This window comes from Mustela nivalis, assembly GCF_964662115.1.
Source record: "Mustela nivalis genome assembly, chromosome: 1".
NCBI lineage: Eukaryota > Metazoa > Chordata > Mammalia > Carnivora > Mustelidae > Mustela > Mustela nivalis.
In genome coordinates this window covers 190,688,763-190,707,131 of record NC_139020.1, presented here as the reverse complement: position 1 = coordinate 190,707,131, position 18,369 = coordinate 190,688,763, and the positions used below count along the sequence as shown (strand labels likewise).

The window sequence follows — 18,369 nt, the reverse complement described above, 5'->3', positions numbered from 1 at the left end:
TAAGTACCACAAAAACAGCTCCGTGCGTCTGCGCTGGCCCGGCCTGAAACGAACCCACCCACACCTCGGAAAGGGCGAGCAGCAATGAGAATGCTGTGGAGAAGAACTTGGCAACGCTCTCCACCGCGGAAGCCGGGCTGGCAATCCCGGCCGAGCTCTACCCGCCCCGGCTAGAATTCAGAAAAAGTGCCCGTTTCCGTAGGCGAAGTGGAACCCATGACAACGCCCCAACGACTTCCGGCTTGGCGCACCTTCCCTTCAGCCCTATAACTGCACTTTCGATAAACACGCGGAGTCCAATATTTCCCTCAGGCATCTCCATAGTTTCTTTATTTCCCCCTCTTTATGGCTCTATTTGAAGATAAAGATTAAGCTGGGAGGGATTACAGATAGGCGTGGCTATGGAAAAAAGGAAGCGTATAAACCGACCTGGCGAAAATGCGGAGCGGAAGTACCTGGTGTCCTCTCCTCTCTGGCCGGAAGTTGAGGGACTGAATGGATTCCGGAGCCGGCTGCTGTAGCTTCTCAATCTTCGTCTGAGGCTTGGCGGCCGCTGGGCCACCAGGTTCATGTGGAGACTCCCGGGTTCCCGCGCCGCGCTTCGTGGGGTCCGCACGGCGGTGGAGCGGCACACTCGGGCTGAGGCGGCGACTGAGAAAGCGGCGGGCGCCATGGAGCGCGCTGTAGTGCGCTGTGTGCCCTCCGAGCCTAAGCTAAGCCTGTCGTTCGCGCTGGCCGACGGCAGCCACAAGAACATGCAGCGCGACCAAAGCGAGCCGCTGGGTCGGGCTCTCAGCCGGATAGCAACCAATGCCCTTAAAGGCCACGCTAAGGCGGCCGCTGCCAAGAAGAGCAGGAAGAACCGGCCAAATGCAAGTGGTGGCGTGGCCTCTGCGGGGCCTGGGCCCGAGTCGACTGCGGCCTCCGAGCCCGTGGTGAAGCTGTACTACCGGGAGGAGGCAGTGGCTGAGGACGTGCTCAACGTGGACGCCTGGCAGGACGGCGCGGTGCTGCAGATTGGCGATGTCAAGTACAAGGTGGAGCGCAACCCGCCCGCCTTCACCGAGCTGCAGTTGCCACGCTACATCATGGCCGGTTTCCCGGTTTGCCCCAAGCTCAGCCTCGAATTTGGGGATCCCGCCAGCTCCGTCTTCCGCTGGTACAAGGAAGCTAAAGCCGGAGCAGCAGAGCCAGAGGGCGGGGGCCCCTCGTCATTGTCTCCCTCTTCACCCTCTGCTGGTTGGACGGAGACCGGTGTGAACCAGCGCGTCTACACGCCGTCCAATGCCGACATCGGGCTCCGACTGAAGCTTCATTGCACCCCAGGCAATGGGCAGCGCTTCGGGCCAAGCCGGGAGTTGGAAAGTGTGTGTCCGGTGGAGGCAGGGCCTGGCACGTGCACCTTTGACCACAGGCATCTCTACACCAAGAAAGTGACGGACGACTCCCTCATCCGCACGGTCTCTTACAACCTCCTGGCCGACACGTACGCCCAGACTGAGTTTTCGAGGAGCGTCCTTTACCCGTACTGTGCCCCTTACGCCCTGGAACTCGACTACCGCCAGAACCTTATCCAGAAGGAGCTCACGGGCTACAACGCTGATCTCATCTGTTTGCAAGAGGTTGATCGCAGCGTGTTTACAGACAGCTTGGTGCCGGCCCTCGAGGCCTTTGGGCTGGAGGGCGTGTTTAGAATCAAGCAGCACGAAGGCCTGGCTACTTTCTACCGAAAGGCCAAATTCACTCTCCTTAGCCAGCATGACATTTCTTTCCATGAAGCCCTGGAGTCCGACCCACTTCACAAAGAACTGCTGGAGAAGTTAGTTTTGTACCCGTCTGCGCAGGAGAGGGTGCTCCAGAGATCTTCTGTCCTCCAGGTAGAGTACCTCTGCCATTCTCTTTACATACTCTTCGATTTTTAGAGCACTGGAGGATTTTTTTCATATTTTCCTGAAGGTATTTGCTCTTGTATCTTAAGCACAAAGGTTAAGCATAGCATTCACTCAGGATACACATGAACACAGGAACATTCGTTCATTGAGCAAATACTTACTGAGCACCTCTAGTGTGCCAGGCACCTCTGAACAAGACAAACGAACTTTCATAGTGCGTATAATCTCATGGGAAAGACATGCTGAATACAAGAATATTGTATTTAGTATTTTACTCCTTGCCAAGCACTGTTCTGATGCATTTTAAAGCACTTAAAATTTAATCATCAAATTTTGTTCTGAAATTAATATTATAGTATATATTAACTGGAATTTAAAAACTCAAAACAAAACCAAAAAAAAGTACTTAATAAGTGGCATGTTTAATGAAGTATTCCACAAATATTAATACTTTGATTTTGGTCATAGTAATCCTGCTATTTTTACAGATGTTATTTTGTAAATGGGGAAATGGTCAGGTTTACTTACCCCAGTTCACATACGTTTGGAGCCAGGATTCTTAACCCAGTTACTTATATATTACATCATCACTGAGCAGGTGTTAAGCTGTGTTAGTTTTTAAAAACATGTTATTTATATATTTGTCCAGTTTTTAGGTAACTGGTTTTGTTCATAGTAAGATTTTGGAGTAGCTATCTCTCTTTCTCTCTCTCTCTGTTTTTTGATTTTGTTTTTTTTCTTCAAGCACCCAGTGTGTTTCATGCACCTCTTTGTAAGCTCATTCACTTGAATCCATACAACAGTCCCCCTTGAGGTGGACAATAGTGTCTAACCGGGTGACCAAACTGACATGGGAAAAGAGTGTCTCTCTCCAGGTCACACAGCTATAAACATTTAAGTGTGGTCCTGACTTCAAACTCTGCCTTTACTCAAAAACACCAACTTTAATGTTCTCTAAAATATATCCTTTTTTTACTTCCTATATGATGGACTATTATTAAAAAACATGTTATTCTGAATCCAGTTCATGTGTATCCTGAAACTTGTAGCCAAAGTTTGATTTCATACTTGCAGTCATACTTTTCAGTCAGGGAAGGTTATGAAATGTCAGTTCATCATATAGTCTTGGATTAAGAAAAAAACGTTCAGGAGATTGATGGCAACTGGACTCTTGGCCCTTTGTTTATTTTAGGTTTCTGTTCTTCAGTCTACCAAGGACTCTTCTAAAAGGATATGTGTTGCTAATACCCATCTCTACTGGCATCCAAAAGGTAGGTTTTAGTGGTTTTCACAAGTGATATAAACATGGTAACTTAAGTAGGGCTGTTCTTTTTACATACATCTTTATTTCTTTTAGTTTTATTGAGATATAATTGTCAATAGCATCATATAGGCCTAAAGTGGGACTTAGATATATTGCAAAATGATTGCCATAGTAAATTAACATCCATCACCTCATGTAGATTTGAAAAAATGTTTTTTCCTTGTGATGAGAACTTATAGGAGCTACTCTTTTAGCAACTTTTAAATATACCATATATCATTGTTAACTGTGCTCATTATGTTGTACATTACATCTGTAGTACTTACATGCCTCATAACCAGATGTTTTTTACCTTTGGGCCACCTTCATCCAGTTTCCCTTCTCCAAACACATATTTTGAACGTCCCCCAGATACTGTATGTAGTTTGTGGGCTTTTTTCTTCTTAAAGGCAACATTTGAAAGTACTTATAATAATGTTTTTAATATTCACAGGTGGGTACATTCGTCTCATTCAAATGGCAGTAGCCTTGGCTCACATTAGACATGTCTCGTGTGATCTGTATCCTGATATACCGGTTATATTTTGTGGAGACTTTAATAGTACTCCATCAACAGGAATGTATCATTTTGTTGTCAACGGCAGCATCCCAGAGGATCATGAAGACTGGGCTTCCAATGGGGAAGAGGAACGGTGCAACATGTCCCTTACCCATTTCTTCAAATTGAAAAGTGCTTGTGGTGAACCTGCTTACACTAATTACGTTGGTGGCTTTCATGGATGTCTGGACTACATTTTCATTGACTTAAATGCTCTAGAGGTTGAACAGGTGATTCCATTACCTAGTCATGAAGAAGTTACCACCCACCAGGCCTTACCTAGTGTTTCCCATCCCTCTGATCACATAGCACTTGTATGTGATTTAAAATGGAAATAGACTTGTGTTTAATGGAATCTGTCTGCGTTAGTAGGAAATTTAATATGAATCAAAGCTTATGTCTAACCTTCAAAGAGGAAAACTAGTCAGATAAATGTTGTTACTCTACTAGTTAGTTCCAGACTCTTCATTACACAACTGTTCATAATATTTGCAGTTTCTCCACTTCTCTTTTTTTCCTATTGTTGAAGGAAAAACAAATATATTTATGACTCCCAGGAAGAACATTGAATTATGTACATTTTTATAAGTACCATTTTTTTAAACTAGGAATTAAGAATTTTGTAAAAAAACAAAAACAAAAACAACCCATTTGAATGATCCTTTAATTTTTCTATCATAACACATTTCACATTGAATCATGTTTGTATAATTAGGGAAGAATGCATACAGGTTGAATTGAGAGGCCTAAGTCTGACATGAAGGAGTAACATTAGAGTCTCCCTCTACCTCAGGTTGGCTAGCTATTTAATACAACTTCAGAGCTTTAACAGAAGATTAAATTATGCCATCACCAATTGTTATTGCTTCTCATCTTTAGTTTTTCAGTTAACATAGGCTATTATCGTCCTGTTATTTTTAGGATTTTACTTTTTAGTATGTGGTACAAATAGACATTTATATTCTTATTCTTACTGTAGCTCATTTGAACTTTTAGGATGCAAGCATAATTTAGTGTTCAAAGTGAATAACAGCATATTCAACTTGATCCAATTTTCTTCAATAATTTCTGGCCCATGAAAAATGTTCATAAATCAGTAGGGTATTTGACTATATCGTATTAAATGTTCATAAATCAGTAGGGTATTTGACTATATCGTATTACAGAATGCGGCATAAGAGATTACCTTATGAGAAACTGCCTACTGATATGGGCTTGACATTTTAGGTGAACCTTTGAGCATTTCCCTGCTGGAAGTATTTTTGAAATTGTTGGTTTTTAAAAATAGAAAAGGGAGTAGTGGGGCTTTTGAGCATTTCTAAAATAAACTGTTCTTTTTATAGACTTGAGCATTATAGCCTGAGTTATAGGAAAACATTGTATATATAATTTATATGCTATAAAAAATTTAAATATGAAGCCAAACTTTTTAAAATTAGAAATTGCAGTTTAGTGATTAGTTTCTAGCCTAGAGTGGTAACTGAGCTCTTCTCAGTTTTTACCATACCTTATTTATAATGCTTTGGCTGTTACTTTCTAATGTTCAGGATAACTATAATGTTATCTCATATTTCTGTTCTTAGTTTCTTTATCTTAGATATTAAATGCCCATTCACTTCAAGAATTCTGATTTTACACAGTCATGAGAGCTTTTGTCCCAAATTCGTTACTAATTTCTAAACCCAATACTGTAAGAACTTTTTTGATAGAGTAGGCTGTCCTTTCATATTCTCACTATCCACTGTCAACTCCTAGTAAGTTGTCTATCAACTCCTAGTAAGTTTGAGAATGAGTTTTAGAGTTCATTTTGAACATGAAAGTACTTAAAACACTGGAAGGGGAAAATTAAAGTGGCAGTTTCCTGGGATCTTCTTTAGAAAAAGCTGTAAAAAAAAGTAGATGCTATCAAATTGTGCCTTCCTAAATAACATCTTTGAGAGCACTTTAACATTAGTTTAGAAATACATGAATATATTAATGCCAGAATCTGATTCTTTTGCAAAATACATATTTTTTCTTTTTAAAATGTGCTTTTGGTCTGCTTTCAAACAGGTTGACAGGACCCTTAAAATAACTTTAGAGAAAATAAAGTTTCTAAGCAAAAAGTTGAGAAACATTTTGAAAAAAGAAATGGGAGCATGACATGCTCACTCATGCCCATGAGGATTTCTTTCAGATTCTGTATTAACACCATGGCTAACTAGATTGAACTCTTGGCTGGAAGAAATAATCACTTACCAAACATTCCACATTCTGAATCTTTAAATTTGACTCAGTGTGTGATCAGATTATATTGGCATTTCAGAATAGCATAATGTAGAATCTTACTGTGAAGTGCTGTATACTCTGGTCAGTATGCAGATATATATATTACTATGATTGGAGTCCAAAGGTAGGGAACACTAAGAAAATTGTATAAATAGGATACTAAAATTATCTTGTATTCATGAGTTAGAATAAAGTGGTATTCAGAAATGTTTATTAGCTTAAAGCCATCTTTGTGATTAAATATTTCTATTTGGATTTTTTAGTACATTTAATTTAATAAAGTATGGAAAGCACCTCTCTTTATGGTGAACCCATTTTATGATGTCACAAGTTCTTGCTATAGGAATTAACATTCTAAAATGGTATATTATTGATTACAAAAGACTAAGAAAATTATAGAACACTGTCCTGTTAAATGAACTCTTACACAGTTGCCATTGCAGACATACACTATAGTTCATAATACATTAGCAAAAAAAATCACTTCTGGCTGTAATGTGAAGTTCTTTAAAATTCTGAATACCAAAATCAGTTTCAAATTTCCAAGTATTTCACTGGGTGGTGACTTTTCTGAGAGAACTAAGGCAGGCCTGATATCAGAATGTGGCATGGTGCTTTCAGTCTGGAGGTGTATCTGAGAAACAGTACAAGGGAGAGGGTCCAAAGAACACTATCATAGGAAGATCTGCCTATGATTCATTAGGTCTCCTATCAGATCTATTCTCCAACTATAGGAATAAAGGCAAAGGTCCCCTACAACCTGGTTTGAGGGAAAACTAAAATACATGTTAATGAAAATTAAAGATCTGCATTACTAGCGTACCATAAAATCCAAATGACAACACAAAAGGGAAAAACACCCTAAAAATTATAGCCAACACCAATTCTTTAATCATAATTCAAAGATATTTAAATGTTTTGAAAGTTCTAATACTTTACTCAACCTAGTACTAGAAGGAAACACCTAGATTTCATTTAGGGAGAAGAAACAGTTGAAGATTTTTAACTGATTTGGGTAATCAAATTCTGTCCCATTTAATGAGAAAATACATGCTTTAGCATGGAAGGTACCAGAGCTGTATTGCATGATTTTTTAGTACTAGCCTGAGAACAATAAGACCATATTTTGAGAGGATAATACCAAAGCATTTTTTTAATTGAATTGAAATTCATGTAAGACTAACCATTTTAAAATTTCGATTCCACTGTATTTAGTACATTCACAGTATTGGGCAATCATTATCCCCAACTAGTTCCAAAACATTTTCATCACCCCAAAAGGAAACACACTGACCTATTAAGTAGTGTCACACCATTTCCTCCCCTCCAGACCCTGGCAACTACTAATTGCTTCCTTCCTCAATGGGTTTATCTATTTTGGATGTTCCATATAAATGGAATCATACAATATATGACCATTTGTGTCTGGCTTTCCTTTATTTACATTAATGTTTTTAGAGCTCTTCTGTTTTATGTATCAGTACCTCATTCCTTTGTATGGCTGAATATATTCTCTTGTATGGTTATACCACATTTTGTTTATCCAAATGGGTGTTTCAGTTGTTTCCACATTTTGGCTATTGTGAATAATGCTCCTATGAACATTCATATATATGTTTTTGTTTGAACACCTGTCTTTAATTCCTTTGGTTATATACATTTTGAGAAACTACCAAAATGTTTTCCACAGTGGTGACACCATTTTACATTCCCACCAGTGCTGTATGAGAGTTCATTTCTCCACATCCTCACTAACTTAGGTGTTTTTGATTACAGTCATCCCAGTGGGTATGAAGTGAAACCTCTACCAATGCATTTTTATCTTGTTTAGTCTAATTATGTTGTTGCAGTCATGAGCTAGATTATTCCCAAGGGATTACCCAACCTATATTTTTTTCCAGATATTTTTTTCATTTCATCCTACTTAATCTTACAAGCTTGTGTCCAGTTACAAAGGTCAGTCTCATTGCTTCTTTGGTAGAGATTTGGGGAGAAAAACATTATTAAAGATACAGAAGTCCTAGGGGCACCTGGGTGGCTCAGTGGGTTAAAGCCTCTGCCTTCAGCTCGGGTCATGATCCCCAGAGTCCTGGGATTGAGCCCCGAGTCTGGCTCTCTGCTCAGTAGCGAACCTGCTTCCTCCTCTCTCTCTGCCTGCCTCTCTGCCTGCTTGTGATCTCTGTCAAATAAAAGATCTTTTAAAAAAAATACAAAAGTCCTAGAGTATAAATTAGAATGACTAAGCAGATCACTTTTAAAATGTGGGTCTACTCCCATAATTTGTTTCAAAGAAGGAACTTGTGTACTAATACTGGTTTTTAAGTGGTTTAGCCATGCTCCACTATTACCTGACACTTTTTAAATCCATTTTAGGTATAGAGCAGCAGATAGCAAGAATGCCTAAATACTAATTCCTCAGAAACTCAAATGGCTGTTACAATAAGTTATAATGCTTAACAATCATCAAAAAGACAAAAACTCTGCTCATTAAAACACTTAGGTTTTGAAAAGACAAACCTAAATTCAAGATAAGCTTTAATAATACATTTTTTTAAAACATCACGCTAATACATTAAAAATTATAATATGGAACAAAATTACTTTGCAAGTTGGCCATAGTGTAATGAATAATAATGAATAATACTAAAGCCAGATGCTAAAATTAACACTTAACATGTAAACGATAAATTAATTTTAAATTGTAGACCTTAAAAATACTAAGTCTTTAGGATTTTTAGTATTTGGTATATTAGTATTTAGTATTTAGTGTATTAGTATTTAGGCATTCAGTACAGCTGACTGATACCACCTTCAACATAACTAGCACCTACCAGCTGGATTCATGCTTCTATAACAAACTCAGCTGCTAAAATCCATGTTTGTATTGTCAGTGTTAGGCTTTTACTCATAATCTTCACTTTTCCTGAAGAACCACTAGAAGCAATCATTCATCATCTCCCATCTTCTGTCCATTTTGTTTTGATTGTATGTCAAAGGCTTTATATATTGCAATCCATTTTGCCCAGGAACTGACTTTAATGGTTTTATCCTGGATTGTTGCTGATGTTCATCTTACGTATTTGAAGTATTCCAGTATGCATTTTTAGTTCCATCTCATTTATTTTCTTGAAATTGAAAACAGTTTGGTAGGGAATTGGATAGGCTTCATTTGGCGTTCTTATATTGGACGGTTTTGGGGGGCATTTTAGATTTTGTCAGAGGGAGCACAAGCAGAGCGTATATCAGGCAGAGCAGGCAGAGGGAGAAGCAGGCTCCCTGCTGAGCAAGGAGCCTGATGCAGGACTCAATCCCAGGACCCTGAGATCAGGACTTGAGCCAAAGGCAGCAGCTTAACCAACTGAGCCACCCAGGTGTTGTGATATACCCACTTTTAAGAGTATTATATATAATCTTTATATCCTCTGTGGAGTAGTTTGGAAAATGGTGTATCCAAGGATAAAAGCATTTAGAAATAAAGCTGGTCTTTCTCAGAAAAACTGGGTTTAGTGTTTGAATAGCTCAAACCAAAGATAAATATTTCTTCTGAAGCTGTAGAATTTTTAAGTATTCTAAATAATTGAGTTATATTACCTCTTTCGTGTCATTTTACTAGATACTTTAAAAAATCTGCCTTTTTGCAGCCTAGCTTGTGTCATTTTTCTGCATCCACAATGCTTTGGTTCTTCAATCCAAAATTGATCTTTATTTTTTTCCCTCCTTAAGAGTTTCTGTTAACTGCACATGAAATCAATTGTCAAAACCTGGCATCAGGGTACCTGGGTGGCTCAGTGGGTTAAAGCCTCTGCCTTTGGCTCAGGTCATGATCCCAGGATCCTGGGATCGAGACCCGCATCGGGCTCTCTGTTCCGTGGAGAGCCTGCTTCTCCCTCTCTCTCTGCCTCTCTACCTCTCTGCCTCCTTGTGATCTCTGTCTGTCAAATAAATAAATAAAATCTTTAAAAAAAAAAAACCTGGCATCAGAAATAAACTGCATACTTATCACCAGTCACTCCATTGCCCCCTTCCTCTCAGCTCTTCGAAACCACTTACCTACTTTTTGCCTCTATGGATTTGCCTATTCTGGACATTTCATACATGTAGCCTTTTAAAAAAAATATTTTATTTATTTGACAGAGATCACAAGTAGGCAGGGGGCAGACAGAGAGGGGGAAGTAGGCTCCCCGCTGAGCAGAGCCCAACATGGGGCTCGATCCCAGGACCCTGGGATCATGACCTGAGCCGAACTGAAGGCAGAGGTTTTAACCCACTGAGCCACCCAGGCGCCCCTCCCCTGTGATTTTTAATGTGACACAGTAGGTGTCCCTGAATCCCAAGGGGCAAGGACTTGTGCTATGGTAGCCCATTTTAAAAACTGCATTGCCTTTTTGTTAGACAACCCTTCCCCCGTCCCCTTTTAAAAATCATTCCTCACCTCTTTAAGGCTAGGCAGGAGACAAATCTTGCCCAGTCTGTGCTATATACATCTCTATTACCTGAATGGCACTCAACCCAGCCTTAAAAAAAGAGCCACTGACACCAACGAATTGGTCAGTTCCTGAAAACCAACTCCCTGCCTGCAGATGGCAGTGCTAAGCCCCCACAGACAGCACTGAATATTTAAATGCGCAGTATAATTCAAAGTATACCACATGAGAACAGTGCAGAAATTCCTGACAAGGTCAGAAAGACACTTGACTCCACTGACCTTTAAAACACAAAGGACCTCATTAGCATCTACTCACTAACTAGTACAGCTGCCTTTTTTTTTTTTTTTTTTTTTTTTTAACTCTTAAGAGAGGGAGAGGTGGGGGAGGGACAGAGAGAGAGAATCTTAATCTTAAGTGGGCTCCATGCCCAGCACGGAGCCTAACATGGGACTCAGTCTCATAACCCTCAGAGATCATGACCTGAGCCAAAATCAAGTCAGATGTTTAACTGACTGGGGCCACCCAGGTGCCCCTGCCTTAATTATTCTTTACCTGAGTCCAGATTATTACTTTTGCTATTGATTTCTCAGACTTTTTGTTGCTAGAATATAGCCACTTAACCTTTTTATGTGGTTTGTGGAAACAGGGATAAAGGGAGATAGGTAAGATAGTAAGAAACAAAAGCAACCACGTAACCTTCCAATAGTGGTAACTTCAAGTTAGGTACAATGAATATAATATTACTGCGTATATGCTAGAAGGAGAAATTTATCAAATCAAAAATAGGCTAGGCTTAACCAATTCTCAGGAGTAAATTTTAGAACCAAGTCCTGATCAATTCCATGTTTATATTAATGTTGCCTTTAAAGTAAAATACCTAGACTGCCTTAATGAGATTATAAATTAAGACTATTATTTCATTCCTACCATTTTCCTAAAAATAACAAAGTGGTAATATAAATAAATGTCATTTGGGAAGAGTTTTTGGCGCATCAATACTATACCAATACTAACTCTACTGATCCTTAGGAAAAGGCTGGTAATAGATTATCTCTAGTCTCTTTCTTAGAATTCAACCATCTGAATAGGTAACCAGACTCCAGAACTATTTCAGTAATTGTCCCCTAAACCAGATCTTCAGATAATGTACTTGTCAGATATACCAACCATTTGCTCTTTATAAGTCAACCTAAGTTCTCATATATACTCTACCAAAGTTGGTAAATATTAGTTAATATTTACAATATGGAAACATCGAACATGCCACCAGGAAGCACAAGCACTTGTTTCTAATTTCAAATCAGAAGTCACTCACCTCCATACCAAGAATCAGAACGTCCACATATATGGAAGTTTGATCCAGGACATCTGGTTTCTGGTCCAGCATGCATGTAAGAAGCTTGGAAGTTGCCACTCTGTCCTAATGAGAAGTCAAAAACTGAACACACTGAAAAATCAGCACCTATTTTTAGGTCTGTAAGAGAAATATCACAGGGCAAACTGGTGCCCCCCAACTTGGAGCCCAACAGGTGAATACAGAGAATCACAACCTGCGGGAACAGAAATCTCTGTAGGAACCAGTGCCAGGGTAGGGACATTTGAACTGTAATTGAGGAATTGTTAGAGGCTCAGTATGGACAACCCCGTTAAAGGCTTCAACAGCCCCCACACTTTTGTTTTACTTCTACCAGCTTCTCACAGTAAATATTGGAGAAAAATCTCATGTATCTGGTAGAGGAAGGGGAAAAGAAACCATTCTGAAATACGCCAGAGTACCGTGTTTTTAGCAAGGTCTGCTCTCAAAAAAGTAACCAGGCCCTAACTTACAAAAGGGTTTTATCAGAGCCTAACTGACTGACAGGCAGCCCACTTTAGTCATCTTATTCCACTGAAGGGGAAAAAAAAATTAAGAAGCGCATGTGAAGTTTATAGTCCAGAGGCCTGAGTCTCACTAAAAGACCAAGACCTAATCACAAGAATATAAGATGCTTCCCCTACTCTGACACCTTAACATGACATTACTGAAGGCCTATTTGGAGCAGTTCCTTTTATACATCATGTCCAGAAATTTAAAAAAAAAAAAAAAAAAAAGACAAGACATACTAAAAGGCAAAGAACAGGGGTGTCTAGTTGGCTCAGCCAGTAAACATTCAACTCTTGATTTCAGGGTCAAGAGTTTAAGCCCCATTTTGAGCTTAGAGCCAATTTAATAAACAGATAAATATTTAGATAAGCAGATAAATCAATAAATAAATACATAATACATGCATGGCAAAAACCCAGTTTGAGGAGAGAGCAAGCATAAGAACCAGACTCAGACATGGCAGGAATGATAGAATTATTAGACTGGGAACTTAGAACAACTGTAATATGTTAAGGGCTCTATTGGATAAAGAAGACAATAGAAAAGAGCAGATAGGCAATATTAGCAGAGATAAATGCTAAGAAAACCAAAAGAAAATGCTAGAGATTAAAAAAAATTCTGACAAATGAAGAATGCCTTTGGTGGGCTAATTAACAGACTAGACGTGGCTAAGGAAAGAATCTCTTGAGTGTGAGATCATCACAACAGAAACCTCCCTAACTTAAAAAGCAGAGGAGGAGGGAAAAAAAGATTGGAGGGAGGGAGGGACAAAAACCCAGACAGAAAAATATCCAAGAACTGTGGGACAACAATAAAAGGTGTAACATACACATAATGGGAATAACAAAAAGAGAAACAGAAACATTTGAAATGTAATGGCAGATACCAAACCACATATCCAGGAAAAGCAGGTAACACCAAGCAGGATGAATGCCCCGACCCCTGTAACTTTATCTGTCATTTTCAAACTACAGAAAATCAAAGATGAAAAAGTCCTGAAAGAAGCCAGAGGAAAAAGAAACACCTTACAGAGGAACAAAGATAAGAGTTAAATCTGACTTCTCAGAAACCATGTAAGCAAGAAGAGTGAAGTACTTAAAATGTCGAAGGAGAAAAACCTGCCAGCCTAAAATTCTGCACTCTGCAAAATTATCTTTCAAAAGTGAGGGAGAAATGGACTCTCAAACAAAAATTGAGGGAATTTGCCGCCAGTAGAACTGTCATGTTAAGTTCTTTAGAGGAGAATAATACAAGTCAGAAACTTAATTTACACAGAGAAACATTATCAAGGGAATAAATGAAGGCATTAAAAAAAAAACCCTCTTTTCTTATTGATCTAACAGACAAGTTTGTTCAAAAGAACAGCAGCAACACTGTGTTTGACCATGTATATTTAACTATATGCTTATGTGTAAGTGAAATGAATGACTGCAATGACATGAGGAACTGGAGGGAAGAATGAAGATTATTTTGTTATTATAATGTACTCAACACTACCCATGAAGGACATAGTGTTATTGGAAAGTGGACTTGGAATAGCAGTAAATATGTATCACAAACACTAGGGCAACCACTAAAAAAGGTTTCCTTTGTAAAGTGTAACTGATATGCTAGCAAAGGAGGAAAAAAAAAAAAGGAGAGAAAATATAATCATATATAATGCTCAATTAAAACCCACTGAAAGGCAGAAAAAAAGTGCAAGGCAAAAATAGGAAGGCAAAATTGTAAACAAAGAACAAGGGCAACAATTAAAAAAATAACCAATATGGTAGATATTAATCCAACTATGTCAACAACCACTGTAAATGTCAATTGTCTAAATGTACCAATTGCCACACAGATTGTCAGATGGATCAAAAAACAAGACCTCACTTTAAATATAAATATAAAGACAGGGACGCCTGGGTGGTTCAGTCGGTTAAGCCGATGCCTTCAGCTCAGGTCATGATCCCAGGGTCCTGGGATCAAGTCCCACATCGGGCTCCTTGCTCGGCAGGGAGCCTGCTTCTCTTTGTGCCTCTGCCTGCCACTCTGCCTGCCTGTGTGCATTCTCTCTCTCTGATGAATAAACAAATAAATAAAATCTTTTTTAAAAGAACTAAATAAATATAAAGACATGCATAGATTAAAAATAGTTTTCAGATAATGAGTGAAAGAGAAGACAAACCAGTAAAGAAAATACTTGCAAAAGACACATCTGATAAAGGACTATACTCAAAATATACTAAGAACTCTTAAAATCCAATGAGCAAACCCAACCAAAGAAATGGGCCCTAGATCTAAACCTCACCAAATAAGATATACAGATGGCAATAAGCAAATGAAGAGATGTGCCACATCATTACATCATCAAAGAAACCCAAATTAAAATGAGATACTCCTACACATCTTTGAGAATGTCCAAAACTGGAACACTGACACCTAATGCTGGTCAGGACGGAACTGGAGCAACAGGAACTCTCATACATTACTAGCGGGAATGCAAAGTGGTTCAGCCACTTCGGAAGACAGTTTGGTGGTTTCTTATAAGATTAAACATACTGGTACATACCAATCTACCAATTATGCTCCTTGGTATTTCTTATAAGATTAATCATACTGGTATATATCAATCATGCCAATACTGCTCCTTGGTATTTACCCAAAGGAGTTACTTATTTCTGTGCAAAAATATGCACACAGTACTTGTAGCAGCTTTCCTTTAACTGACAAAACTTGGGCTCAGCCTACTGAGTCCTACAGTAGACAAATGGATAAGCCATGATACAGGAACCAGCAAGCCATGAAAAGACATGGGAGAAACTTAAATACGTGTTAAGAGAAAGAAGTAAATCTGAAAAGGCTACATCTTGCATTCCATCCATATAATATTTTGAAAGAGGCAAAACCAGAGAGGCTGGGGAAAGATAGTGTTGCCAGGGTTGAGGGTGAGGAAGGGATGAACAGGTGAAAAACAAAGGATTTTAGTCAAAATATTCTACATACTTTAATAAGGGATACATATAATACATTTGTCCAAACACAAAAAATACATACTACCAAGACTGAACCCTGATGTAAAGTTGGATTTGGGGTGATTATGTGTCAATATAGGATCATCAAATGAAATGAAATGTTCCACTTTGGCAGGGAATGTTCATAACAGGGGATGCCTGTGTGGCGGTGTGGTCTATATTCCTTCCTCAACTTTTCTGTAAGTCTAAAACTGCTCCAAAACACAGTCTCAAAAAAAAAAAAAAAAAAAAAAGAGGAAATGAAGACTTAAGATACACCATGCTAACACTTATCAAAAGAAAGCAGGAGTACCTATATTAATAATAGACACAGTAGACTTCAATACAAGGAAATTATCAGGAATAAAGATAAATGATAAAGGGGTCAGTTCTACAACACAACTGTTAACATGAACACACCTATCAAAGTGTCAAACTACAAGAGGTGAGGCAAAAAACGAGAATTGCAAGGAGAACTGTCTGAGTCCAACACCCCCTGACTAACCGAGCAGGCAGAAAACTAGTAAGAAAAGAGCTAAAACCAAAACCAACCATCAACTCATTTTAAATGACACCTACCCAGTAAGAGCAGAATACACACACATTCTTTTTAAGCTCGCATGGAACATTCATCAAGACATTCTTGGCTATAAAATGCACCTGGACAAATTTAACAGAACAAAAATCCTACAGTGTCTACATTCAGACAATGGAATTATACAAGAAAACAAAACAAAACACTTAATCCCCACTTAACACACTTCTTTTTTTTTTAAAGACATTTTCTTTTTTTTTTTTAAGATTTTATTTATTAATTTGACAGAGAGAAATCACAAGTAGATGGAGAGGCAGCCAGAGAGAGAGAGAGAGGGAAGCAGGCTCTCCGCTGAGCAGAGCGCCCGATGCGGGACTCGATCCCAGGACTCTGAGATCATGACCTGAGCCGAAGGCAGCGGCTTAACCCACTGAGCCACCCAGGCACCCTTAACACACTTCTAAATAATGCATGAGTCAAAGAAGCAATCTTTCAGGTTTTAAATATATTTTGAACTACATGAAAATAAAAACTTAGCAAAATTTGTGGGATGTTAAGTCCTTATAGGAAAATTTACAGCATTTAATTCAAACATTAGAAAAGACCTAAAATCAATCATCAAAGCTTCCACCTTAGGAAACTGAAAAAAAGGAGCAAATTAAATAAAAAATAAGAAATAAAAATCAGCAGGTACCAATGGAAATAGGAAATCAATGGAGAAAGCCAATTAAACCAAAAGCTGATTCTTTAAAAAGGTAAAACAGAGAAGCCTCTAGCCAAACTACAAAAAAAAAACAGGACACAAATTACTAGTGTCAGAAAGAGGGGACATCACTATAGATCCCATGAACCTTAACATAAAGTTTGACCCCCCAGTGGTGCCTGACTGGCTCAGTAGGTAGAGCATGTGACGATCTCAGGGCTATGAGTTCAAGCCCACGTTGGGTACAGATTACTTAAAATCTTATTTTTTGAAGATTTTATTTTAGAGAGAGCAAGCGGGAGAGGAGAGGAAGTGGCAGAGGAAGAGAGAAACCCAAGCACACTCCACGCTGAGCAGAGTCCCATGCAGGGCTCAATCTCATGACTGAGATCATGTGCTCAACTGACTTCGCCACTCAGGCACCCCTAAATATAAGATCTTTATTTTTTTAAGATTTTAAAATTTGACAGAGAGACAGAGACAGCGAGAGGGAACACAAGTAGTGGGAGTGAGAGAGGGAGAAGCAGGCTTCTTGGTGGGCAAGGAGCCTGACATGGGGCTTGATACCAGGACCTCATGACCTGAGCCAAAGGCTTGATTAAAAACTAAGCCACCCAGGTGCCCCAAAATAAGATCTTAAAAAAGAAAGTCTGACCCCAGTAAGTGATCTGAAAGTGATTACTAATACATGAGATAATTTTGTACATATGCTAAAGAAAACTGGAAGTCTCAGTGAATAGGACATGAATACTCTCAAACATTAAAATAACATTTCACTTGACTTTTCAATAGAGAATATACAAGGTGAAGGGGGAAAATCATGTAAACAGAAATATGTAACAAAATACCAAGATATTACACCATAGGAAAGTAACTCAGTTAGACAAAGGACAAAGGGTAATATTATGCTCACCCGCCCCCCAAAAAGCTTATTGGTCAGAGGGTTAGAAAACAGATAATGGTTTTATCCTCAACTCCAATGCTGTTGCATCATCAGCCTTTAAGAACCACAATTCCTCTTCAGTTTCTCTATTAATATACTTAACAATTATCTGACAGAATACTTTTTAATCTAGGGACATAATCAACTGTTGTGTATTAATAGGGGAGGTCACAGACACCTCTTATTGAGTGACCAACACTAAGGTTAACATTTATGTGAACAGTAAGCACTGAATCTTGATGGTATCAAGTATTTCCTAAGAGTACTAAGCAGGTCAATTAAGTTAGGACAGTGATAACGACGAAGTTCACATCATTTGCAAAGAATGTTAAAACACAGAGAAAGGCATTATGGGGGTTACCTCTTAATTTATACTTTTTCCCCAAAGAATTTACTCACTTCTATTGGGGGGGGGGGTACTTCTCAATTTGACTTAAAGAACGACCACCACTAGGACTAAAGACAGAGTAATTTAGAAAGAGAGAGCAAGAGCAAGAGTATGTGCACGAGATAGAGCACATGCTCACACACGCATGGGAGAGGGGTCAAGCTGAGCAGACAGCCCGCCATGGGGCCCAATCCCAGGGCCCTGGATAATGACTTGAGCAGAAGACAGATGCTTAACTGACTAAGGCACCCAAGAGCCCCACGAAAATAATTTCTTGGGATAAAAAACATGCCGAGTTTTGCCAAGTTACGAAGCAAATGTTTCCCTTTAAAAAAAAAAAAAAGTAATCTTGCAAATCTAACCCATTTGGTGAAAAGTAGGCAATTTTATAGATTCTTAATGCAATCCTTTCCAACAATGATAGTAAGAGCTGCTTTACATCACAAGTAAGATTATATGGATTCTATTTATTCCTTTTTTCAGTTTGTGAAAGC

At 38.9% G+C, this 18,369-nt stretch overlaps 2 protein-coding genes across 9 annotated transcripts in view; one reads left to right on the top strand and one right to left on the bottom strand.

Annotated features, from left to right (window-relative positions):
* Nucleotides 1–501, bottom strand: part of DNAH12 (dynein axonemal heavy chain 12) — a 228,390-nt gene extending 227,889 nt beyond the window's left edge. For 3 of the 6 annotated variants that reach the window (XM_082738545.1, XM_082738546.1, XM_082738544.1), the window contains exon 1: nucleotides 8–206. The gene's annotated coding sequence lies outside the window, so the exon portion shown is untranslated. Of the gene's footprint in view, nucleotides 1–7; nucleotides 208–429 lie in introns of those variants that run through there. The other 3 variants (XM_082738549.1, XM_082738550.1, XM_082738547.1) reach the window with 3 other exon arrangements.
* Nucleotides 483–6,321, top strand: PDE12 (phosphodiesterase 12). 3 transcript variants are annotated; one of them, XM_082739382.1, is made up of 5 exons: nucleotides 486–1,877; nucleotides 3,085–3,163; nucleotides 3,650–4,855; nucleotides 4,896–6,083; nucleotides 6,227–6,321. In XM_082739382.1, exons 1-3 carry the CDS (start codon nucleotides 570–572, stop codon nucleotides 4,090–4,092), a joined length of 1,830 nt encoding a protein of 609 aa, XP_082595508.1. In that variant the 5' UTR covers nucleotides 486–569; the 3' UTR covers nucleotides 4,093–4,855; nucleotides 4,896–6,083; nucleotides 6,227–6,321. The 3 variants fall into 3 exon arrangements, with proteins under 3 accessions (XP_082595506.1, XP_082595508.1, XP_082595507.1); XM_082739380.1 differs by having other exon boundaries at nucleotides 483–1,877; nucleotides 4,896–6,321; XM_082739381.1 differs by having other exon boundaries at nucleotides 559–1,877; nucleotides 3,650–4,879; nucleotides 4,921–6,321.
* The last annotated feature ends 12,048 nt before the right edge of the window (nucleotides 6,322–18,369 follow it).